Source organism: Cnephaeus nilssonii, assembly GCF_951640355.1.
Source record: "Cnephaeus nilssonii genome assembly, chromosome: 3".
NCBI lineage: Eukaryota > Metazoa > Chordata > Mammalia > Chiroptera > Vespertilionidae > Cnephaeus > Cnephaeus nilssonii.
This window is the reverse complement of record NC_137074.1, coordinates 4029537-4055635: the sequence shown is the minus strand read 5'-3', so window position 1 is coordinate 4055635 and position 26099 is coordinate 4029537. Positions and strand designations below refer to the sequence as shown.

At 41.3% G+C, this 26099-nt stretch overlaps 1 protein-coding gene across 11 annotated transcripts in view; it reads right to left on the bottom strand.

Moving 5' to 3' along the window:
• Positions 1–26099, bottom strand: part of DYRK1A (dual specificity tyrosine phosphorylation regulated kinase 1A) — a 134004-nt gene that overhangs the window by 29035 nt on the left and 78870 nt on the right. For all 11 annotated transcript variants that reach the window (XM_079761996.1, XM_079761990.1, XM_079761994.1 and 8 more), the window contains one exon: positions 5920–6116. In XM_079761996.1, coding sequence (XP_079618122.1) covers positions 5920–6116 — 197 coding nt within the window. The remainder of the gene's footprint in view (positions 1–5919; positions 6117–26099) is intronic.

The window sequence follows — 26099 nt, the reverse complement described above, 5'->3', positions numbered from 1 at the left end:
TATACATTACACATTTACAGGTTTTCATTTGTTTCTCCTTTTCCTTCCACTACAATGAAACCTCCATAAGGGCAAGAAGTTCATTATTGTATTCCCTTTGCCTCAAAGAGTATCTGGCACACAGTAGGTTTTTAATAAATATTTGACTAAAAAAATGGAGTCATAATACCTATCAATATCCTTACTTATGATTACAACTAGAGGCCCGGTGCATGAAATTCATGCACAAGGGGCGGGGGGGTATCCCTCAGCCCAGCCTGCACCCTCTCCAATCTGGGACCCCTTGGGGGATGTCCGACTGCCGGTTTAGGGGCATTAACTCCAGCCATTTGGAAAATCACACAGAATGTCCTTGACAAACCAACAGTGTGGTTTTGAGTTGTTTTAATAATAATGGTCATTCCTTTAAATAATATCTGCTTACATACAATACAGCTGGTCCTATGTGAACTCAGAATGTTAATATCACAAAATCATAGAAAGTTGTAGTAGAAATAACCTTGAATTGTCTAGTCCAAACTTTTAAAAATATGGGAATTCCCTTTTCAAAGATTTTGAATGCTTTTTGTCCTAAGAAGCTTAACCAACTTTTGAGGCAACCCATTTTCTGTGAAAGGACTGGGGGACTCCGGCAGCGGGCGCGCCTGCCGCCCCCTGGGACTGGGGGACTCCAAGCAGGGCTTAGAGGACTGGGCGCCGCCATCTTGTGGCTATAGACGCCACCATCTTTGTGACAGTGTGATGGTCGATTTGCATATTCCCTCTTTATTAGATAGGAAGGAAGGATAGGCGTTGACCACAAACAAGTTCCACAGGACACCTTACAGCTAATGAAACTTTCTTTTAAAAACCTCATTTCAACCATACTCTATTCACTCCTCCCATCCCCAATCGTAAGCCACATCCCTTTCATCATCCAATAGGCAGTCAGAGTTCAACTATGAGTTTCCTGCTAGACAGGAAAGCTGCAACTAGCACATCCCAACCCTGCTGTTCGTGCCCCACTCGGGTTCCCAACGGGCCTTTTGCAATCAATAGATCCTCAAAACCAATTAATTACATGAAGTTACCTAGAGTCACCACCACTAGCTCTCCCGGGGTTCCTCTCTAGCTCTTACAGACATTTATGCCAGTCAAGTCTACGGAGTCAGAAGCTGCTAATGCAGCCCCTCTCAAAGGATACTCAGGTCACTTTGAGGGGCAGAGAGGCAGTGACTACCTCATACCTAGCAAGACCTCCCAGAAATATCTGGAGTCTTGGGATAATTAAGCAAGTTTGAAAAACAGGAGGAAGGTTATAAGGCGACAGTGGACAGGACAGACAAAAATCACCATCCCTGTGGCATGGAGAGAGAGTTATCATAGCAGTTACCTAGGTGCACTTTCTCTTTAACCAGCATTAACATTAGTTTCCTCTGCGCCTATACTCAAACTCTAAAAAGTTGTTATCCAGCTGATAAATTCATGGAATTACTGTTAATAATGATCTCTTCTCATGATCCTCTCTTTCTTAAAGTTCCAAATAAGGTTTAAGGAGGAAAAAAAAAAAAAAAAAAACAACTCCAGTGATTACAACTATTTATCTGAAAAGAGTAAGAATAAGAAAAGCTGATTAATTTTTCTAATATACAGTTTTCTTTTTCTAAATATAAATAATAGGTACAGCTACAGTCACCACCACTAGCCATCCCGGGGTTCTTACACTATTCCTTGAAGACTTAATTTAATGAATAGACAGTATCAGTAATAAGCATGTCAATGATTTTTATGTGAATGAATGCTATAAGCATTTAAGGTAATAAGAGATTTCCCTTAGCATATTTCCTTTTTATTTTTTAAGACCCTGATGGTCTTTATTTTCATGCCGGTAATTTACTCAGCAAGAACCTGCTCGGACTACTGGAGGAGACCCTCACTGTGAGGTTTCACAAAATCATTTTACAGATGAGAAGCCTGAGCCTCTGGAGTAAAATCACTTGACCAAGTCCAGGAGCCAGGGCAGCATGCAGGTGAGGAGAGGAGCTGGGCCGTTTCACACCGCATCCCGGGCTCTGGACCACAACACTATGCCAGGAACCCCTTATCTCTTTTAGCCTCTATTCTACTCTCTTGGCTGAATCATTTTTAGGCTGTTTGCTGGGCAAAATAATTGTCATGCACAATAAATACCAATAAAATAAGCATATGCATTTATTAAAATTAGTTATGTACAAAATCGTGAATATAAGTTTTTTACTTGCCCATTTATAATTCCACTGGTATTTCAAACATCTGGAAAAAGCATACACCACTGACTACATCTTTCCAGAACAAATTATGCTCACTCAAAACACCAAGATCATACAATCATAACACAACTTGGGTATGAATGTAATGCTGACTGAGTAATGATGTTTTTCTGCATTCAACATGAGTGTGTGCTGTGTGCTATGTGCTTGGCCCTTCACAAAATATTGCTAACCTCTTCCACAACTGGCCAGACTCTGCCTGAAAGGCCAAATCAACTGGCTGGTTCTAAATGCCTTAGAAGGTATTATTTCAGGGGCACTTGTCTATGTAAACCAGGTGCATTCTGTTTACAAAAAACACAAGCCTTCGGACCAGACCGTATGTCACCACGTCAGCACAAACCCAGGCCTAGGAGATGGCTTCTCCAAACACTCAGCACACATTTACAGAAGACTCGAGGCCGCCCTGGGTGATGCTGCCGGCACTTCTGCTTCGTACGGCCACGAAGTCGGAGAATACACAGGAACGGGCACTCCTTTCCGCCCTTCCACGCTGAAAGCCCATGGTGCTCAGAAGACCCAAAAGCCCAGCAAGCTAAAGGTGGCCAGTCCTCACCCCACCCCACCCCGTCCTCCTGCAGAAAGGAAAGGTGATGATACCCTCCTGCTGCCTCAGCTATCTGGCCGTGGGACCCAGAAAGAGCCACAGCCCAATGCTCACATCTCCCACCTTTCTGTGTAAAGACACAGACCACCAAGCAAAGGGAAGTAGTTTCTACCTCCCGCTTAGGTCAGTATCAAGAGCTAAAACAGCTTTTTTTTTTTTTTTTTCCTAAAAAGACTCCATAGGATAAGCTCCAGAACTTAAACTTTGTTTTTTTAGCTTAATGTCTATTCCGTCCATTTTATTTATATTACCTCATATTTTCATATATAATGCAGAATTAGAAACACTATATTCTACCTCCTTGCTATTTTGAGAGCCACTAATAAAGGTGACTAGCATATTTAACGCATATCCAGAGTACTGGTTTAGTGTAACTATGAAAGGCACCCTAACAGCCCATAGGCTCAGCATTCCAAACACCAATCATACTTTCCTACACTTGCCTTTACTACATTTCTCATTTCCTAAATTTATCTTGTGAACAAAACTGTGTAAACTTGTATGAAACATTAACTACCAAAAATAAAACGTTAAAGTTAGCTCCTTTCAATTTGTTTTACAATAAATCTTATTTAAAAGACACTGACAGGATGATAAACAAGAAAAAAGGGAATCAAATAATGAAATTACAGAAGCTTAGAGCTAGAAAGGGGTGGTGTGGGCGGGGGTTGTCCTAGTCTAAGGTCCCAATCTTACATCCAAGTAACAGATAGAAGGGTCCAGGTGACCTGACTCAAGGCATACAACCAACTCATACAGTAAAAACGTGAACCCATGTTTTATGACTTGTAGAACATACCACAGCAGCACCCAGTTTTAGTGGTTTACACTTCAGTTCTAGGAAAAAAGTCTTCTATCTGACTGCCTTATTAGGTTCAGAAATCTATGGTGTTTAGTAGATATATTTGACTAAATATTATTTTATATTATAAATATTGAATATGAATATTATACTTAAGACAATCTTATATAAATCTTTAAAAGTATTTTTACAGATTAAAATGAAAATGCTAAGTGAATTATATCATTTTAAAATAATCCACAAGATATTTGTTATAACTAAAAATAGGTACTTTACTAAATTACCTCCTTACAAGAACCATAAAATAACGTGGAAGGACTGGAATCTGTCCTAGCCCTCCTAATGCCGGGTGTTGGAACTCAAAGAGCACTGCATCTGAGACGAAAGACGCCTGGGCTGGGTCCCAGGGTCCTGTGCTCACACACTTGAGGAAGTCAGTCCCATCAGCTGTGAAACAGATAGAAGCAGGCATCCTGCCTGACAGGCTACTTTGGAACACGAGGAAAATGAACTGTATTTTACTTTGTTTATTAAAAGTACAATGCAATTGAATCAATGTGCTATTACTACTTTTTGGATGTCAGAGAATTTTCTTCTGGTATACAATTAAACACTTTCCAAACTTGAACATTCTGACCAACTGCTCCAATTCCAAACATCCAACTTCTCAATATAATGCATAAAAAAATTCTTAAGTCCTGCCATAATTGATATTACTGCTTAACTGAATGTTACTCACATGCACATTTCATAAATAAAAAGCAAGCTCAACTAGTGACAAAATCTTATTATAATATATACAAGGTTGTCCCCTAATAATGACATTATTTAACTGTAGCCAAACACATTACTTTGAAATAATCCAGTGTAAGAAATACTTTGAAGTTTCCTAAATTTTTTATCCTCACTTGATATATTAAAAGACTTAAAACAGTGGCAAACCAAATTCCCAAGTACATGGAAAAACAGCCATTTTCAGACTCATCACAGACTCAATCCCAGTGAGGAAAGAAAATGCCAGACAATAGCTAGTCAAAACTTCTCCCCAAAGCAAAAGAAAAGTAATCAATGTAATGGGTGCAGATAACTCAGGAAAACATAAAAAATACACACGGGCATGTATGTATGTATGTATGTAAATCCAGAGATTTCAGCACTTACTCTCTTTACACTAAGTATTTTATGAAAAAACGCTGAATCTCTGTCTAAATATCAAAATGAACAGCATGGTTTGCATTACATATTTTTGTTTTAATTTTAAGGAGTTTTGTCCTTATTTTGATAAATATATGCATACTAAAGTAGCTTATCTCTCTATATATAAAAGCCTAATATGCTAAGTGTCCGACCAAGCGGTTGACTAATCAGTCACTATGACGTGCACTGACCACGAGGAAGCAGATGCTCCGACTGGTAGGTTAGCTTGCTGCTGGGGTCTGACCGATTGGGACTGGGTGAGATGGGGCTGGGCACGCCCTGGAGCCCTCCCGCGGTCCCTCCCGAGCCACCAGCCCCAATTGGGACTGGGCAAGATGGCCCCGATCGCCAGCCAGGCAGAGGGCCCCCACCTGTGCACGAATTTTGTGCACTAGTCCTCTAGTAAAAGCATAAAAAAAGCTATGTAAGTTTGCTATAATGAACTCAAACTTGTCCTCCTATAATTTAAATTTTTCTACTTAACCACCCTTTTCCACACAAATAAGCTTTTGGGCCCTGGCCAGTTGCTCCGTAGTTAAAGTATCGGCCCGAGCACTGAAGGGTTGAGGGCTTGATTCCCGGTCAAGGGCAAGTACCTGGGTTACGGGTTCACTCCCTACCCTCGGTGGGGCACATGCAGGAGGCAACCAGTCACTGTGTCTCTCACACATCGATGTTTCTCTCCCCCCACCCCTCACTCTCTCTGAAAAACAATGGAAAAAATATCCTCATGAGAGGATCAACAAAAACAAAAAAATAAGCTTTCAGTTTCTTTAATATTCTTCAGAAAAATATTTTTCCTTCCCTGTCATAGAATAAGATTATGTGATTACATTCAGTATGTTTTAAGTGAAATAGAAGAAAAAAAAACCTCTTTAAATGCAAACTTCTTAACATCATACTATGTCAATCCAGAATTCCACTTGACATGTAAAACTGAAAACCATTAAAGCATTTTGCCTATTTACCATTTTCAGGAATAAACTACCATTCCAACAAATTGTTTTGATATGTCATGAACTTACCTGGTTAGTTAGAGGTTGCTGAATCTGGTCAGAATAAGATAAGGCAGAAACCTGCTGGTCACTTATGTTTGGCTGGCGACGGTCACTGTACTGATGTGAATGGGGCATCTGTCCAGCCATCTGAAGGCCAGCAGCATGGAATGAAAATGACGGTGCAAGCCGAACAGATGAAGGTTTGCATGCTGAAGTCTCTCCTCCTGCGAGAAGACAAGGGAGGATTGGTTACAGGATGTACTCGGAGCCTGGTGCTTATATCCTCGGACCTATCTGGTGTTTTTTTAAATGAGTACTTTAGGGTGTTCAATGACATTAAAAACATCTAGAACTACAAACAATATGTCACTCAACACAACAGCTTTATGTTAAAAGGTATAAAATACAGTGATCAAATGAATATTTATAAATCTGTATTAAGAGAAAAATCTTAAATAGTTCTCTTTTTTATAAAGCAATAAGAATAATCTTTAATATTTATTTTCATATATGAGATTTTCATCAACTGAGAACCATAAGTTATGTAAATAGTGTCAAGTTCTGAAGGGCCTCTCCAATGGACTGGGCTGCTGAGAAACCAATGCAAAGTACAATCAATGGACACGGCTAAGATGTGGCTTTGCACCTGCCAGGTGTATGGCAATCAATATCCCCAATAGCCCCCAAACCAGCTGAAAGATCTGTTCTCATGGTGCTCACCACTGACACAGGTAATTAAAGGTTGAGCATAATTCACAAAAATGAATCCACAGAATGCTGGTTTCTCTGGACTCTTCCTAAGAGAACCTGGACCTGGCAACCTCATCACAAGAATGATGATCAATAATTATCCACAGGTAGGCTGGGACCATCCATGATCATGAATTTTACTGTAGAAATGAACGATAAACACTTTGGGTCTCTACAAGTATTTGGCAGCTAACTAATAAAAGTTAATTCTTCCTTAAAGAGGGGAAAAACCTTCTTATATTCAACCAAACTTGCTATCACAGACTAAAGCCTAAAGCAAAGGTAAACCCTGGTCAGCAAACTCTGGACCAGCACACTTGTGCTCGTCTCCCTGAATAAACCAGCCATTGCCCATCACGACAGAACACTGCCCAGCACCAGGGTACTTTGCCTGAAGTCTGCTTTCCTTCAGACTTACACCACCACTGGCCCAAGAGCGATGAGCACAGATTCTCAACCACGCAGTTTGCAACTTCAGCTCCACATTTACCTATTCCCTTAGGTTTGTTGTGAAGTTTAAATGAGACACCTATACACCTAATTTCCTGATAATGATAATATCTACCTCAAAAGGCTGTGGTGAAGGTTAAGTGTCTTATACATGTAAAGTACTTAGAACAGCTCTGGCAATTAGTGAATGGCTCAATATCAGCTGCAATCACAGTGCTGTACAGTAAAAGATGATGAGACAGTGCCCCTTCCAGCGGAGCCTTCAATCTCTACATGAGCTACCCAGGCGCTACAAACAGGAAAACAAAGCTTGATCTTCCCCAAACGTACGTTTCACTCCTCCTTCCTCCCGCGGCGGGTGGCCTGTCTCCCACCCAGTCCACAGACTCAGAGCTCTGGAGTCTGCAGTCCTCTCCGCCAGAGGCCACCTCAAGCCATCAGCCGCCCGTTCTTGCTGACTCCACCTGCCATAGAACACTCCAAAACCACCTTCCCACGGAAGACGTCCACACAACCTCCGCCCTTCATCTCCATTACCCTAGGCCTCGCTTGGATGACTTAAACAGATTCCTAACACTTATTCGTCTTTACTATGCCCATCTGCAAATTGTCATTTCTTCAATAACATGACTAGTGACTTTCTAAAATGCAAATCTCAATCTTCCACCCTATTAACTTGACTACCACCTGCCTTAGCACTGCTTTTAGACCTTAGCTTGTCTCCCTCCACTACAGCATCAGGGGCTTGGCTGACCCATAGTACATAATAAATATCTTCTCAATATGTAAGATGACAATGTAACTGTATGATAGACGAGATAACTTTTCTAAACATTTCATTACTCATTATAAAAAATACTCAATATAATTATGTGGAGCAACTTTGTTCAGTTAAAAAAAAACACTAGCAATTTATCCCAAAGAAGTAATTGATGATGTGCACAAAGATAGTTAGGAAAAATGTTTCCTTAGCACTGTTTGTAACAGCAAAAAACTGGAAACCTACATGTTAAATAATGGGAGGAAAGGAGGCTTTAAATCTGCATTGTAAAAAAATGGAAAGAGATGTAAATAGCTCTTATAAGTAAACAGTAAAGAAACTGAGGCCCTGAATGGTGAATAACTTTACCACTCGGCATCTTAGTTTCCCTATCTATGAAGCAGATGTATTAAGACAATAACCCTAATCCGTGAGGTTTGTTATGAAGTTTAAATGGACACCACAAGTAGACATGCAGAATAGAACCTGGTATATAAAAACCACTGTTTAAATTATTAATTCTGTTTCTATTATCAATGCCATTACTATATACCATAAACTTATCTATATATATAAAAGCCCAGCGACCAAAACCGCAGAACGACCAGAACAACTGGAATGATCAGTGGCTATGATGCGCACTGGAGCAGCCAACCAGCCTGATCCAATATCATGCCCCCCCGGCTGGCCCAGCCCCCAATCGGACCCCAACACCCCAATTGTGGGCGGGGCTGGCTGGCCAACTGCCCGAAGGCCCCTCCCCGTGGCCAGCCCTGCTACCGACCGCCTCCCACCCCGATCAGGGACCAACCATCCACAGGCCAGCGCACACAATGGGCCCCCATTGGGGCAGACCACCGGATCCCAACCGTGCACAAATTCGTGCACCAGGCATCTAGTTTATTATAATACTAGAAACCTATTGCATGAAATTCATGCATGGGTGTGGTCCCTTAGCCTGGCCAGCGATCTAAGCTCAAGCATCTGGCTTGGAAGGGCAGGTCCCAGCTGACCTCTGGGCACTGGGCAGCACCTGGGCCCCCGGGCCCCCATGCACCCCCCTCCACCTGAGTCACGGCGCCAGAGTCCCCATGGAGAGATGCAGTGAATGCGGATGGCCTGGCACCGCCCGCTCACCTGCTCCACCATCCCGCCACAATCCCGCTCTCATCGGGGCCCATCGGGGCCAGTAGCACCTCCACTGCTGCCTGCTGCCAGCGCTGTCGCCATGTTCCTTGTCACCCCCTGGTGGTCAGTGATGTCATGGCAAGCAGTCGAACTCCCGGTCGAACAATTTGCACATTATGCTTTTATTATATAGGACTAGAGGCCTGGTGCATGAAATTTGTGCATGGATGAGGTCCCTAGGCCTGGCCAGTGATCAGGGCCTATCAGGAAGGCTGGGGCCTGCCAGCTGCCAGCTGGGGGGGTAGGGCGGGGGAGGAACTGTGGGAGGTTTGCTGGTGGGGGGAGGGACCGGGGAAGATTGGCTGGCCATGAGAGGTTGGCTATGGGAGCGCACTGACCACCAGGGGCAGCTCCTGCATTGAGTGTCTGCCCCCTGGTCAACCAGGCATTCTGGTCATTCAGTTGTAAAGGTCACTTAGGCATCTATCTATCTATCTATCTATCTATCTATCTATCTATCTATCTACACACACACACAGGCCCAGTGCACGAAATTCATGCGGGGGGGGGGGGGGGGGGTCCCTCAGCCCGGCCTGCACCTTCTCTAATCTGGTACCTCTCGGGGGCAGTCGGACATCCTTCTCACAATCCGGGACCCACTGGCTCCTAACCGCTCACCTGCCTGCCTGCCTACCCCTAACTGCCTCTGCCTGCCGGCCTGATTGCCCCCAACCGCTCCCCTGCAGGCCTGATCGCCGCCTAACTGCTCCCCTGCCAGCCTGATTGCCCCCAACTGCCCTCCCCTGCCAGCCTGATCGCCCCCAACTGCCCTCCCCTGCTGGCCTGATCGCCCCCAACTGCTCTCCCTGCTGGCCTGATCGCCCCCTAACTGCTTGCTCCCCCACGCTGGCCTGATCTTGCCCCTAACTGCTTGTTCCCCCTCGCTGGCGTGATCTCACCCTTAACTGCTTGCTCCCCCGCCAGCCTGATCGCCCCTAATCGCCTCTGCCTCGGTCCCTGACACCATGGCTTTGTCCAAAAGGAAGTCGAATGTCCGGAAGATGTCCGGTTGACCCAGTCTAATGAGGATATTACCCTTTTATTAGTATAGGTCAGTGGTCAGCAAACTCATTAGTCAACAGAGCCAAATATCAACAGTACAATGATTGAAATTTCTTTTGAGAGTCAAATTTTTTAAACTTAAACTTCTTCTAACGCCACTTCTTCAAAAGACTCGCCCAGGCCGTGGTATTTTGTGGAAGAGCCACACTCAAGGGGCCAAAGAGCCGCATGTGGCTCGCGAGCCGCAGTTTGCCAACCACGGGTATAGGTTATTTTAGATATATAGAGAGAGAGATGCAGAAAAAGTGCAAAAGTCATTAGTATGTAACAAACAATTATCATCAATTGAGCCTGTGTGTCAAGAAAAAAAAGAATGACCATCATCCTTGAAACTCCTCCCCACACTACTCAATGGCCCTTCCCAATCAATCCAAATTCCCTCTTCCCCAAAAGTTAGTATTTGATCTCCAAAACCAGATTTGTTTTAACTTTATATAAATTGGTCTCTATACTTAATGACATGTTTATAGGCTGGTTTGTTCATTATCATTACTTTATAGTATCCAATTATATGAACATATGACAATTGGTTTATCCATTCTACTTTTGATTGACATTTGGATCATTTCTACTTCAGAGTTAGTATGAATACTGCCAGTAGGAAGATTGTTAAGTGTCTTTGGTATGCACAGAGATGCTGTTCCGTTTTTTTTCCAGTTTTTTAAAAATTCAATCTGTTTTCCACTAGCAGTTTATAAAAATTCCCTCTGCTCCACTCTTACACCAATACTTGAATCATCAGACTTTTTAATTTCAGGCATTACAGGAGATGTGTAGTGCCCACTGTGATTTTAACTTGTATTTTTCTGGTGACTAGGAGCATCTTTTCATTTATTTACTGGCCATTTGGATATCCATTTATGTGAAATGACTATTAAGACTTTCTTTACCATTTTTCTATCAAAAAACTTTCCCACAAAATTTCTTAAGTTAAAAAGTTTCTATTTTTAAACATGTTAGATGTGAGCATCTTATTGCTTAGAGATGATCTGCATCGTCATTCTCTTAATAGTGTTTTTCAATTAACACATCTCTTATCACTTTTGCTTTAGAATTAGTACTTTTGGTGTCTGATTAATCTTTCCTTATGCCAAAGTCATGAAAAATTGTTTTCTTTTACAAGTCAGATTTTACCATTCACATCTAGATGGGCAATGCTCTTGAATTTTATTTCCCCCAAAATAAACATCCAATTGACCCCAAAGCAATTATTAAAAAGACAAACTTTCCCCACTGCTCTGCAATGCCATCTTTGTCATAAATCACATGCTCATACATACTTGGATCTGTTTCTGGATTCTCTATTCTGTTCTACTGGATACAGACTTAACTAGATTTCTTAGATCTTTATACAAAAACCAGACACTGTTTAAATTATGATCGCTTTACAAGTTTTAATATTTAGTAGAGAACTTTATTCTTTAAGAATGTTTTAGCTATTCTTATCCCTTTGCCTGTCCATATATGTTTTAGAATTATCTCATCAAATTCACCAAAAACAAATGAACCCATGTTGGGATTTTGGTTGTACTTGCATTGTCTGATGAACAGTACTGTTCATCAGAATTTTCTGCAATGATGGGTTGATCTGCACTATCTAAGCAGTAGCTACTAGCACTACTGGGCACTTTAAACAATTTTATTTTTTCCTTCCCAATCCTTATTCTTCCCTTTCCCTTATTCCACTTGCTGGGACCTCTAGAACAGTGATTAGAAGAAGAAGAGATAAGCACCACTGTCTCTTTCCCAATCTCAGAAAGCAAGCTTTCAACAGTTCTCCAGGACAGTGGTTGCTGTAGGTTTTTAACTGATAACCGTTTTCAGAGTAATGATGTTCCCTTCTACTGGTAGTCCTAGTTTGCTAAAACCTTTTCCCCACAAATGGACACTGAAGTTTATTTAATGCTTTTTCTGCATCCAATGAGATGACGTAAGTTTTCAGATTTACTGCTAATGTGATGAAAAACATTGACTGAGTTGTGAACGTTGAACTACCTTGGATTCCTGGTTATCCTTTTGTGGTAGATTTACTAGTGAAACCATCTGAACCTAGAGTTTTCTTTGTAGATTTTTCAATTAAAAGTTATATTTATATAATAGAACTATTCAGATTTTGTATTTCCTAGTGCCTATTTTAGTAAATTGAATTTTTTAATAGTATGTCTACTTCATCTAAATTTCAAATATACTAGCATCAAGTTCTTCATAGTATCTTTTCATAAGCATTTTGATCTAAGGAGGTATAATTGTAGTGATATCCCTTTCAACTCAAGATTGGTTAATGAAGCCTTCTGTTTCTTTGTGATCAGTCTAATGAAAGGTTTATTAATTATCCTCTCTTATATGTTGCTACTATTTCTGCTCTCATCTTGTTCTATCAGTTAGCAAGAGAGGTGTATTATAAATCTCCCATTTCAGTTATGTTATTAGATTACATACATTTACAGTTATACCTTTCTGATGAATAAAACCTTTTATCATTACAAACTGCTCCTCTCTATTTACTCTGTCTGAAATTTGTATAGCTACACCAAATTTTCTATTAATCTTTGCATGGTATATCTTACTTTCAACCTTTCTATCTCCTTGTATTTTAGGTTTGTTTGTCTCTTGTAAACAACACATAGTTCTGTTTAATTTATATATGAACACTAATAACTTTTCTATGTTACTTTCTTATTTTCTACTAGATTGAAGTTTTAACCCCCCCAGAATACAAATTACGTTATTTTTAGTTATTTTATACACCAGAGGCCCGGTGCATGAAAATTCATGCACTGAAGGGGGGGGGGGGTCCCTCAGCCCGGCCTGCCCCCTCTCACAGTCCAGGAGCCCTCAGGGGTGGGAGGAGAACCGGCGCCCAGGCGAAGGCGGCACCCCCATCACACCTCTGCTGCTGCCACTGCCAACAGCACAAACCTCAGCTGGCCCTGGTTACCTGAGCCTCAGGCGGCCCTGGGCAGCTGGGCAGCCACCATCCAAGGCTTGCCTGGGTCTTGGGCCAGCCCTGGGCGGCTAGGGGGCTGAAGGGATTGGGGGACTCCGGAGGCAGGCGCACGGAGCAGCTAGACCCACCTGGGGGCGGGCCTGGCCGTGCCACGCACCTGACACCCCAGCAGGGCTGAGGGGACTGGGTGTCGCCATCTTGTGGCTGTGGGTGCCGTCATCTTTGTGAGGGCATGATAAGTAAATTCCTTCTTTATTAGATAGGATTATATTATCAACTATGTTATCGTCAACTCATCAAAATCGAATTACTTCTTTAATTTGTAATACCATTGTTGACTTGTATATTACACACACACACACACACACACACACACACACACACACACACGATCACAAGATCTCTACTCAACCATCCAGCATGATTAGAATCAGACTCAAGATACATTTAAAGGGACAGATGGATAACTTTTTGACATCCAGATAGCTATCAAAGAATTACAAAGAAATGGTTAGCTGCTGCTTGATTATTATTGTTACTAGGGGCCCAGTGCACAAATTCGTGCACCTTGAAAGGAACTGTGGGCCGTGAGGCTGTGGTAGGCAAAAGGGCGGGTCTCAGCCCATCCTCCGCACCCCTGCCCTGCCCCTCCCGCCTTGGCCCCTGTGCCCGTCTGCCAGCAGCCCTGCTCCCGCTGCTCCCACGCACTGACAGCGCCAGCCCCGCTCACACCCACTGACAATGCGGAGCAATTGGGGCAGGCGCCAGCAGCAGGTGCGAGTGGCAGCTGCTGCTCCAATCGTCCCTCAGAAGCAGGGGGAGGTGGAGAAGCCCTCAGGGGCAATCGGGGTGGCAGTGGCTGCTTGCACCCGCTAATAGTGCCGAGTGATCAGGACCAGCACTGAGCACCCGGCACTGAGCACCGGCAGCGGGTGTGAGCATTGGCTCTGGCCTCAGCTGCAGGTGTGAGCAGGGCCAGCGCTGGCAGTGGGTGCAAGAGCCAGGCAGGACAGCAGCACACAGGAGCAAAGAATTTTCAGTAACCACCAGAGGCTCGCGCCCCAATGACAGCGACCAGCGCCCCACCTTGGTCTGACACCCCCGCTCACCTGCTCCACCATCCCACTGCGGCCAATGCCCTCCATGTTCCGCACACACCCCCTGGTGGTCAGCGCACGTCATAGCAACCGGTTGTTTGGTTGTTCCAGTTGTTCCACCATTCGGTCTATTTGCATATTAGCCTTTTATTATATAGGATTACTATCTTCCTAAAATACTTCATGTTCTGAACCTAGATCCAGTCAACTACAAGCATTAAATTCAACAAGCTTTTACTGTGGTTATACTATGACACTGTTTATTGGGGTGCCAATGACATTCATGATCTATAACAGCACTTCTCAAACTTTAATGTACTTACAAATCTCCTTTCAATCCTGTTAAAAGTGGAGATTCTGCTTCAGAAGATCTAAGGTAGAGCTTGAATCTACATTTCTAACAGCCACCAGAGGACACCAATGATGCTTTGAGTAGCACCTAAACTACAATTTAATGGCTCACTTTAATAAAAGAACACCACTTTCCAGCTAATACAAGTAACAGATAACCCAAAGGTATGCTGTATTCTGACTATACCATACACTACAGTGCTTTTTCTCCCAATAGATTACCGTATTTACCGGCGTATAAGACGACTTTTTAACCCAGGAAAATCTTCTATACGCCCAGTCGTCTTATACGCCGGAAAATACGGTACCTTCCTAGACTCAAGGGCTTGTGCTTTGTTTTTTAAAACTAATGCACATTCCCGCTCATAAGGCTGATATGCCAAATGAAAAGGAAAATTTTCTCTTTCAAATTTGCTATAGATAATCTGAATATAGATTAACAAGAAATAACTATGTTTTTCACTTGTGGGACGACTTCCTCCCTTTAGATAAGAGTCCAAGACAAACTAATACGGAAATTTGTCAACCTGATTTTATTAATTAAGCAAATCACCATGATTTGTATTCTTCCTAAAGTTTCCATCTTCCCTTTAATTCAAATGTTAATAAGAAAAAATAACTCAGTTCATCCTATAATAGGGATGATGATAGTAAAGTATTAGGTTTAAAGTGCTGATATTAGAACTACTTTGGCCTATGAAATTACAATTTTATATGGTTTAACCTGCTATCTACCATATTACATGTAAGTCTTATTCAACTAAATTTAAAACTAGCTCATCAGTACTAATAATATTTTACTTACCCCGAGAATATATCACAATACATGTAGCAATATCAGATACTGTAATTTAATAATAAACTTATAATGTTTAATTCAAAATTTTCTTCAAAATCATTACTTGGAGTTCAATTCCAAAATAATACTTTAAAGTGCTGCCAAACAGTACAAAAGCAAGCTGGAAAAAAGGATATGCATGTGGGTCCTACTTTTTCATATCCTGTATGGATCTGTTTTACCCCAAGCACATTTCTGTAACTTTTTAAAAGTTCGTAAAAAATTGTGTTGGGCCCTAGCTGGTTTGGCTAAGTAGATAGAGCATCAGCCTAAGGACTGAAGGGTCCCAGGTTCGATTCTGATCCAGGGCATGTGCCCAGGTTGTGGGCTCAATCTCCAGTAGGGGTCATGCAGGAGGCAGCAATCAATGATTCTCTCTCATCATTGATGTTTTTCTCTCTCCCCCCCTCCCTTCCTCTGTCAAATCAATAAACGTGTACGTGTGTGTGTGTGTGTGTGTGTGTGTGTGTGTGTGTGTGTGTGTTTTAATTGTGTTGGTAAATAGTTTACTAAAAAATGAAGTAGCTTTCTCACTCTACTCAAGTTCCTATATTTTACCAAGAAACTATAATAAGTAAAGACCATACCACTAACAGAGATGAGCAATGATTCCACAGAGAAACATTTCATGAACAGATCTCAGAGAGTGGAAGGTGGTAGGTAAGACTCGAAAACACAGTAGCAGACATGGAGGAACTGTCAACTAGAAAAGCCTAGAGAAGACCCGAGTGAAAGTAACTGCCATTGGTCTGGTTAACACCACCTGTAACTCCGCTTGTAGGCAACTTGAATTTCTTTTTGTTATTAATATGTTGAGAGGGGACCATCCTTGTGACAGTATTAACCCACATTAGATTTTAGAGAGAAAGAACAATATTAAGAAAAGTAGCCAAAACCGGTTTGGCTCAGTGGAGAGAGCGTCAGCCTGCAGACTGAAGGGTCCCAGGTTCGATTCCGGTCAAGGGCACGTACCTTGGTTGCGGGCACATCCCCAGTAGGGGGTGTGCAGGAGGCAGCTGATCGATGTTTCTAACTCTCTATCTCTCTCCCTTCCTCTCTGTAAAAAAATCAATAAAATATATTTTTTTTTAAAAAGAAAAGAAAAGTAAAAGTAATTCAAGTTAATTAAAACTATGGCATCCAAAATGTGGAAACTCTTATGAGGTCAAGCTTCTGGGACAGAATCCCCTAAGAAATGGAGGAGGGGGGTGGGGGGCAAGCTTATGTGGGAAGCAACCTGCAACAAGACATACTCTTAATGACACAGAAAAAGTGTTAACGGAATATGCAATTGTACCTTTAATGGTGGCTGGAAATAAAGGTACACAAAAGAGAGGGGAACTGAATTTAAGTCAATGAGTAAATTTTGTTCCTCATGATATCATTAATCAGTACCAAAAACAGTGCCTGGCAAATGCCCTGCATTCAATAAATATTTATTCAATGAAACAATACACTGAACCCATCAGTAATATTTAGAATATGAAGAAGTTGTTGAGAAAGAAGGGGAGTGAGCTGAAGGGGGTAAGGATGAAAGAAATATTTTAAAAATGAGGGCTCATGAGCCAGAAATAAAGAAGTCTAATCATAGCACAGGCTAGAGCTACTGCTTAACAGTCTCCCTTACTCATTTTATATCCCAACCACACAGCACAGCGCCTGGCTCCACAGGTTTTAAATAAGTGTAAATGACGCTGTAAATTATCTAATGATAAGGACAAAGGAACTGATTTCTTATTAACTTCTAGTTAGGGGCCAATACATGTCACTACAGAATATGTGAGTACACACACACACACACACACACACTCACAATGAGGCAGTCAGCCAGATCACTGAAAACCAACACTAAAGAAAAACATTGTAAAAGCAGCCAGAGGGGGTAAAGTACCCGATGACATACAGGAGAACCACTGACTTCTCGTAAGAAACCACACACACACACTACAGTACCGGCTTTAAAATGATAGGGGAAAAGACCTGTAACCTACAATTCTATATCCAGTTAAAACATCCTTCAAAAATGAAGGCAAACACTTTTTAAGACAAATCAAAGTGCAAAAATTTGTCAACAGCATACTTATACTCAGAAAATGTTTACAGTTTAGAGAAGATTTGAGATAGAAACTGAGATCTACACAAAGGAATAAGGACCAACAGAAATGGTAAATACGTAGATAAATAGTAAAAAAGAAAAAGTTATCTTGTCGATATTTTTAATAACTATTTAAAGCAAAAATAACATTGTATTGTGAAGTTTATAACATACAAAAGTAAAACATGTGACAACCAGAGAGGTAAAATGAAAATACTTCACAGTACAACTTACGGATGCCTGGAATAAGCACTCAAGCAACCTCTAAGATTAGATAGATAGATAGATAGATAGATAGATAGATAGATAGATAGATAGAGATACAGATGATAAATTGATAGATATGATTGATAGATAGATAGATAATGATAGATAGATAGATAGATAGATAGATAGATAGATAGATAGATACAGATGATAGATTGATAGATAGATGACAGATAGGTAGGTGGATGGATGGATGGATGGATGGATGGATGGATGGATGGATGGATGATAGGGACAGACCAACTAACAAGCCACTAGAGGAGACAAAGTAGAACACTAACTGTACTTGGGAACTAAAAAGAACATCTTGATACTTTGAGACCAGCATACATATGCATGCACTTTAGTCACACTACTTAACAAGCACCCATTCTGTTTGAGATGCTATACTATCCTCAACAACTACATTATAAGAACATCTTCCTGAACCCTACAAGAAATGAGTCCTTAACCCTTTCAATTATAAAAGACAAACCAAAGTCTTACAGCTGAAATTAGAGGTCAAGAACTTATTTTTAGTCATAGCATCTGGAACACACACACAAAAAAAGACTAAAACAGTCACCCAAGATATAGCTGCTAGATTCCACAAATTATTATACTTTACACAGTATAACATGAAATATTGATAAATTTATTATTTTCCTCCACATTCTAAAATGGTTAGCTATTTTTAATTAGTAAAAATAAGTAAAGCAGATAATACTACCTGATATTTCATGGGTTATGAGTAGTCATGAAAACTTCAAGTGGAAAATCTTTTTATAGTGTCCCTAATAAAAAATGTTTAATCATTACTGAAACCATTTAAATAAAATATTTCCCCATTTAGTAGAAAACAAGGTGCCAAGAAGCTTTGAGACCTTAATTTCTATGATGGGGGGTGGGGGGGCTTTCTTTTATTAAGGTGAGCCATTAAATTGTAGGTTAGGTGCTACTTGGTCTCAGTTTAGCCCAACATTTAAAAAAAAACCTTTTCCCTCTACCCCAGGCAAAGAGCAGAACCATACACATACTCCTCATTCATTCTTAGCTCCAGTGAGACAGCTGTTAAACATACAAGATATATTTAAATCCAGTTAAGTACTTGGGTACCTATATTGAATTGCAGCATAATACTTAAAATTATCCAATGAGGCAACCACTTGGCTTTGTGATTCCAATTAAAAGCAGTATATTTACAGGGATTTTCCATTACAGAATGCCCAAAAGGCAAGATATTCACCTGACCAGACACTTTGAAGTTAAGCATTAAGCAAATTTTAACTCTTCAAGAGAAGTTATAAAATTTAATAATATAAAAACAGCAACCCTTCATTAAAAGTATATTTATATAGCAAATAGACATATCATTTCAGAGTTCAGAATTGGTTTTCCTTCTCCCATACCTACTGTGCAAAAGTGGTTAAAATTTGCACATCTCAGTTCTATATCAAATGAAAATAGTCTGGAAAACGTTACTATCCAAAGTGTTATACAATATCCTTAATCTCTAACAACACAATTACCAACACTAAGATCTGCCCCGCTCTGGAAAAAGAATCAGGCAAAAGATGTCACTGATATGTAATACGGTTGGAGCAGGAGAAGCCACAGCAGTGATCAATTAGGGGCCTATTCCAACAGTCCCAGCAAAGGAGAGAGCCTTTCGGAGGTTAATGCTGAGGAAGAAAAGGAAAGAGACCGATGAAAACACACTGTGAGGAAGAGGTAACCGGACGTGGAAACTTGTTTAAATATGGAAGATGAGAGCTGACCTGGATTCAAAAATGACTCAGAAGTTTGGAGCCTAGGTGACTTGGAAAACGGGTGATGTTAGTCAGAAGAGGGCAGAGTTGCGTGATGATATCTCCTTAAATGCATTATGACTTGAACTTCAAAGACTGCCTCTGAGTATAGCTCAGCAGTTTTCATTTACCGAGCATATGACAATTAAAACTTGGTTGAAAATAGAAGGCAAAGGCACAAAGACAATAGAAGGAGAAGGAGAGGGTGCGGAGAAAAGAACGCTGCCAGGAGCAGCAGCCCAGGTGCCGGTCTAAGCTCAGCGGTACCCACAGGACACTGGGCAAAGCAGGCGCCTTCCCAAACAGCCCCATTACACACAGGGAGCACCACACTGCGCCGGGCCCTTCAAACTACACGTAACCACTTTCCCCTCTCCCTCATCTGCAAAGCATTGTCCTGGGGAGCCTCTGTTTTTGACAAGTATAACCAAACTGCTCCGCATTCTCAGGCAGAAAAAGAAGTTGAGAAAACACACCTGAATAACCATCTCCACAGTCACTTTAAACTTGACATTATCACTTTTTTTGACGATCTAATTGGCTTTATGGAGTGATTCATGAAAAGGGCAGCATCCCATCTAGCAACTGGACGTGCGTTCCCTGACATCATATTTGCCTGACGATACCTCAATCGGGATTATAAGGCTGTGTCAAAAGCAGAGATCTCACATTTCCTAACCAGCTCAATGTTACATCTCTATCTATGTACTAATGAGGCACTCATCTCAACACAGCCAAAAGCCCACCTTCTTCAACACCAGTGCCTCTGCCAGCATCAGAGCACATGACAGTAACTTCTAAGTCTTTTCAGATACAACACTTTTGATTGCCTGTATGACACTGTAACTGGATATTTTATCCCAAGTAACAATGATGTAAAAATAAGTTAATATTGGAACAGCTGATGTTTTCCATGAATCCTATGGGTATATTCATGATTACAATACTTCTTTTTTTAAAAAAGTCTGTAAAAGTTTTATTTACATCAACACCTAAAAATGTGAGGTCATAATTTCAAAATACGTTCAATTTCTCTGCCTCAATTTGTACAAATTCATTAACCAAGGGACTGCCACAGCATCCCAAACTACTATTACGAGAGGTCCCCCGGCCTATGTACCATCCTCAGAGAACTTATTCAGAGCAAAGTAACGGACAGTCACCCCATAACCTGAGACGCTACGTAAAACACTGTTTAAGGACTCAAATATGTATATTAAGGACTGAGGGATAATTTGGGAAAATAATCTACTGTCTTTTGATGTGTACGGTATGTAATTTTATAAAATTCCAAATATAATCACAAAGCTAAAAGTCATATTCAATTGTTTTTAATACAGAAAATACTTATTTTTCTCGGTGAATGACACATGCCAACAACACTTCTTCCCACTTCCACCTAAAAAGACATCTCACTTTAAAAAAAAAAAAATGTTTTTGGCTCTCCATCCTAGGAGCACCCCCCCCCCCCCGTCTTTACCCTCCCCTCCCCTCCTCTTCCCCACCAGCCGTGTTTTCCTTGCCTCTCTTCCCTGAGCTCCAAGGGCCCTCCTTTAGTCTCCGTAACTTGTTTCCTAAGCCCATTTCTTCTACCACTCACTTCTTCTACCTCTGTGATTTTCTAAATAAACTTTCTCTTATAAAAAATGTTTTTAGTTGAGGTATAAGTGACACATAGCATTATATTAATTTCATGTGAACAACATAATGCTTTGAGCCGTTCTTTTCTTAAGTCACTAGGAAATCACTGCTATGCCTGAGACCTGACAGGCACTAGTCAGAGGTGGCTACTGAGAGCTTGGAATAGTTGGAATTGAGGGAAGGACTGATCTTCCTTGTTTGTGTATAATCCTAACTACAAATGCAAAGGCTTACAGCAGACAATGAATGAATGAATGGGTGAATGAAGCAGAGAGTGATTTCTGAATCCTGCCCACAGCACTCTCACCCCCTACCTAGTCTGAAGGAGCTAACTCCTAAGAGCGGCTTGCATTCCCACTCACCCACTGAACAGCGGGAAGGCCAGGATGTTTTACTCATCTCTTTTATGCCAGCACAAAAGCACTCAATAAATATGTGTTCAATGAGTGAGTAGATGAGCAGATATTAACAGACATCAAGTTCCCCATCTCAATTTACAGAGGCACAGCAGCAACCCAGAGAGGTTTAATCACTTGTCCAAAAGGTCAGTGGCAAAAAAAATCAAGACTGAAACACAGTTTTCTATCTCACAACACAACATGGGACCTTTCATCCTGATAAAAAGGTCCTAAAGTAGTTGTTTGCCATTCTTTGGTCACTTGTATCTTTGGACACCCATTTAGGTTTGGGAAAATCATGAAAGACAAAAAAAAAAAAAAAGCCATGCCCCTACTATAAAAGCCAGAGTAACAACAAAACAAAACAAAACAAAACAAAACAAAAAAATCACTCTTCCTTACTCCTTGGTAACTAGGGTTTTGCTAAAAACCAAAGTTTGAACAGTCACGTGTTCCTGCTCAGAGTTTATGATCTTGAAGGTGCAGGAACAGTGCGAGCCCATGTACTGTGGGGAAGGGAAAGGTGAAGTTCATGCAACAAATCCAGGAGTGGCCTTCTAACCAGACTTGGGCCTATGGCTTCACCCTGGCTGTATCCTCTGCTGCCTGCCACTTTGGTTCCTACTTAATTTTCTAGCATAATCTCCAGCCTTCCAATCAATTATGTGAGCTAACTTGCAGCCTTCAATTAAATTCATTTTTCTGCCCAACTTAGCCAAGAATGAGTTTCTGTTGTCTGCATACAAAAACCTCGACTATCACACATAAATGAACAATGAAGGCCATCGCCCCCTCCCCCCCCCCCAGCAAAAAACAATAACAAGATCACAGGAGAGGGGGGTAATTTACAGAAACATGGGGGAATGAGAAAAGGAGCAACAAAAGAAATAATTATGTAGAATAAATCAATGTCTTACTGGTGTTTATGGCGGCTGTATTGGCCACATGGCCGGGACTGCTAATTAATAACCAAAGGCACTTCTTTTTCCTGACTGAGGCAACTAGTCATTTCCCAGGCTCCCTTACAACTAGCAGACCTGCGACTAAGATCCGGCCAATGGAGTACCAACAAGTGGTATGTGGTGCTCCCAGGCCTCGCCCATACCAATCTCCCTGAGGAAACCTCCCTGCTCTTTCCCCATACAATGACTGAAGGCCAAAGACCTTTGGACACCATGTGTATGTAAAATAGGGAAAATGCCTCCAGTTTGGTCCTGGAATAACTAACTGTACAGTGTAGAGCAGTTATCCCCTGGTGTAACAGTCATTGGGCTATTACATGAGCAAGAAATGAACTTCTAATTTAAACCACTGAAATGTTGGGTATGTTTGTTATACCAGTTAGCCTACCTTAATGAATACAAAAAGTATTATCAACCTTAAAAGGTTAGTAAATACCTACAAGAAATGTTATTCCCAGTTTGAATACACTGATCAGATGTATGCCACTTACCATTAGTAAAGATCTGGACTAATACAAAATTACCTCCCAACAGTTAAGAAGTATGCTTTGGGTTTTGAAAGGGTAGACTTTTTCTTAGAGAACAGATACAAAAACGTAGAGGTAGGAGTGATAAAACTGGCATGAATCATCAAATTAAATTATCGCTATTTTATATATATTTCCCTCCTTTGTTCAATATTTGAATTCAAAGAAATGTAGTATACAAATTTTTTCCAGAATAAATCATGACAAATAATCAACTGTTGTTCAAGCCCTATTCTTAGCATTTTGAGGTACCAAGACAAACAAGGGCTCACAACGGAAAGGAATATGATCAGAAATGCAGATTTTTTTAAAGTATTGGTAGAAGAGAATATTAGACAGCTCTTAATAATGAATACTTGTGAAGAGTGAGACTCAGAAACAGGCAGCTTCCATTATCTGATTTATAAGGGCACACCATGCTTTAGGGCAGTGGTCGCCAACTGGTGGTCCACGGACCACTGGTGGTCCGTGAGGTCCGAAAGGTTGGCGACCGCTGCTTTAGGGCATACCATGTTTTATTACGCTTCGCTTTATTGGGCGTCACAGATGTTACCTTTTTTGGCGAAACCTGCTTTGTTGCGGTGGTCTGAAACCGCAGTATCTCCAGAGGTATATTGTATATAGCATTATTACTTTATCATTAATGCACAATTTTTAAAACCGCTATACACAATTCACATTTACTAGAAAACACCAACAAGAATAAATGCTCCACTGAAAGCACAATAGGTTTCCCGTCTCAAAGCTAAGATACTTCGTCACCTCTACCTTGACCCACCATGGTGATCCCACACCTACAGCACAGAAACTACCCACTCCAACAATCTGTCATCGCTGTTGGCTACTTACATCAGCTTTATTTTCTAGCTCTGACGTTGAACCATACCTTCGAGTACAATGGCTGGCAAGGTACTGAGGAGAATCAGCCAACTTCTTCTTAAAGCCAGAGTGTGCATATTTTAGGAGCATACAGTCTCTGTTGTAATTAATCAACTCCACTCTTGTAGCACAAAAGCAGCCAGAAAATACATAGAAACCAATGAGTGTGGCTGCGTATTGTTTTTATAAAAAAGAGGCAGCAAGCTGGATTTGGGGTCTTGAGGCTTCAAAAGCAGCACGGGTAGTATTAGGCACCCTGAAATTATCCTATATATATATAAAGTCATTATCTCTTAATGACCACTATAATACAAGGCCCTTAAGGACAGAACTGCTGCTTCCTTCACTGACAACTCTTTAGTGAATGGGCACAAAGTGACACTCAAAGCATACCATCGCATGACTCAATTAACTCACCTCAAGAGACTTGGACACACATGACTAGGGAGGAGGGGAGTATGAAAGACAACATTTCTCCTATTAGGAGAATAGAAGGATTATTATATGTGAAGCTATGCTTCCTGGTCAGATGCTAAGTGGCCCCCCTTCCCTCCCAAGCAATGACTGTCCCTGAGAGGAGGACCAGTGTTAATAATGAAGAAGGGGAGGGGGTGACACTAATATCAAACAGCAGAGCAGTGACTCTATCAAGGTCACCAGAGTCACTGAGGGAGCCCTGGGAGCAGAACTCCCGCTGCCGGGCCTGGATGCTGCGCGTCAATGGCAGGAAGGAGGGTTGCCAGCCAGGACTCAGAGTGAGGTGTCTGCACCACCCAGAGCGGAGACCAGGCACTGAGCAAATACTGCAGCAAAAAGAACAAAGTCTAGCCTCGGCGCTAATGCAGTGTGACCTTCACCTTCTCTCCAAGGCTCAGTAGCCCTCTGTAAAGTGGGGATGAGAAATCATTCCAACACGCAGGGGAGGGTCACGTGAGCTAACACATTTGAACACACTAAAAACTCAAAAACACTCCACAAATTCAAAGTAAAGGATCTGAAAGATATTTTCATGCTATGGATTCTCAAGCTAAGGATAATATTTCAATAGCTTGAAAGCAATGTCAATTTTCCCATTAACCACTTTAATAAATATAAAAGTCAATTAAAATGCTTTTAAATCACCCCCCCTCCCCCGCCATGAACCTGAATTTTCATTATCAGTTTTTTAAAAATGCAACTTGTCAGCTTTGTTTTTTGGGTTGCACCTGCTGCAGTGAGTATTTAATAGTGGATTCAGTTCACTGTGTTTAGGGAAAAGTAAATATGCCTGTTTTCAGAAATATTACAATATTTAGAAGATGGTTAAAATAAGACAGTGCAGTGTAATCCATTATACACCAAATGAGTAAACGGAGAGACCTACTGCTCAATTTTTCAAACTTTTTCAAATTCTCAGTTATGTAATGTTCTTCCACATTAACTACTGACAAATATGAATGGTATATACGGTTCCTAACAGGGATTTCACCAACTAAATTTTTCTGCACATTACCCCTGTATTTTGCCTCCTAATGCCTCAGACATTTTTGAAGCAAATTCCACTCAATGTTTTAAAAGCAGGAAAGCCCTTACCCCAAAGTGAGTAATGAAAATGTTAAGATGCTCAATGAGAAGAACAGAATGCTCACCTCCCGCCTTTTCCTTGGCTCTGTGACAAAATGGATAGCGATTACAAATGACTAACTACTATCTTATATGGAGCGTCCTGGGCTTTCAGATGAACAACTGTCATTCCTCTACTCCAACTGGGGAAAAAGTTAAGTTGTTCATGATACAAGAATAGATTTGCATCCTAGCCGGTTTGGCTCAGTGGATAGAGCGTCAGCCTGTGGACTGAATGGTCCCAGGTTCAATTCCAGTCTTGGGCATGTACCTCAGTTGCAGGCCTGTCCCTGGCCCAGTCCCTGGTCAGGGCTCGTGCAAGAGGCAACCAATCGATGTGTTTCTCTCACATCGATATTTCTCTCTGTCTTTCCCTCTAAAATAAAAAAGAAATCAATGTAAAAATAGTCTCAGGCATGGATTTAAAAATAAATTTTAAAAATAATAACTTAAAAAAAAAAAAAGAATAGCCCTAGCTGGTTTGGCTCAATGGATAGAGCATAGGCCTGCTGACTGAAGGGTTCCTGGTTCGATCTGGTCGAGGGCACATGCTTGGGTAGTGGGCTCAATCCCCAGTGGGGGGCATGCAGGAGGCAGCCAATCTAT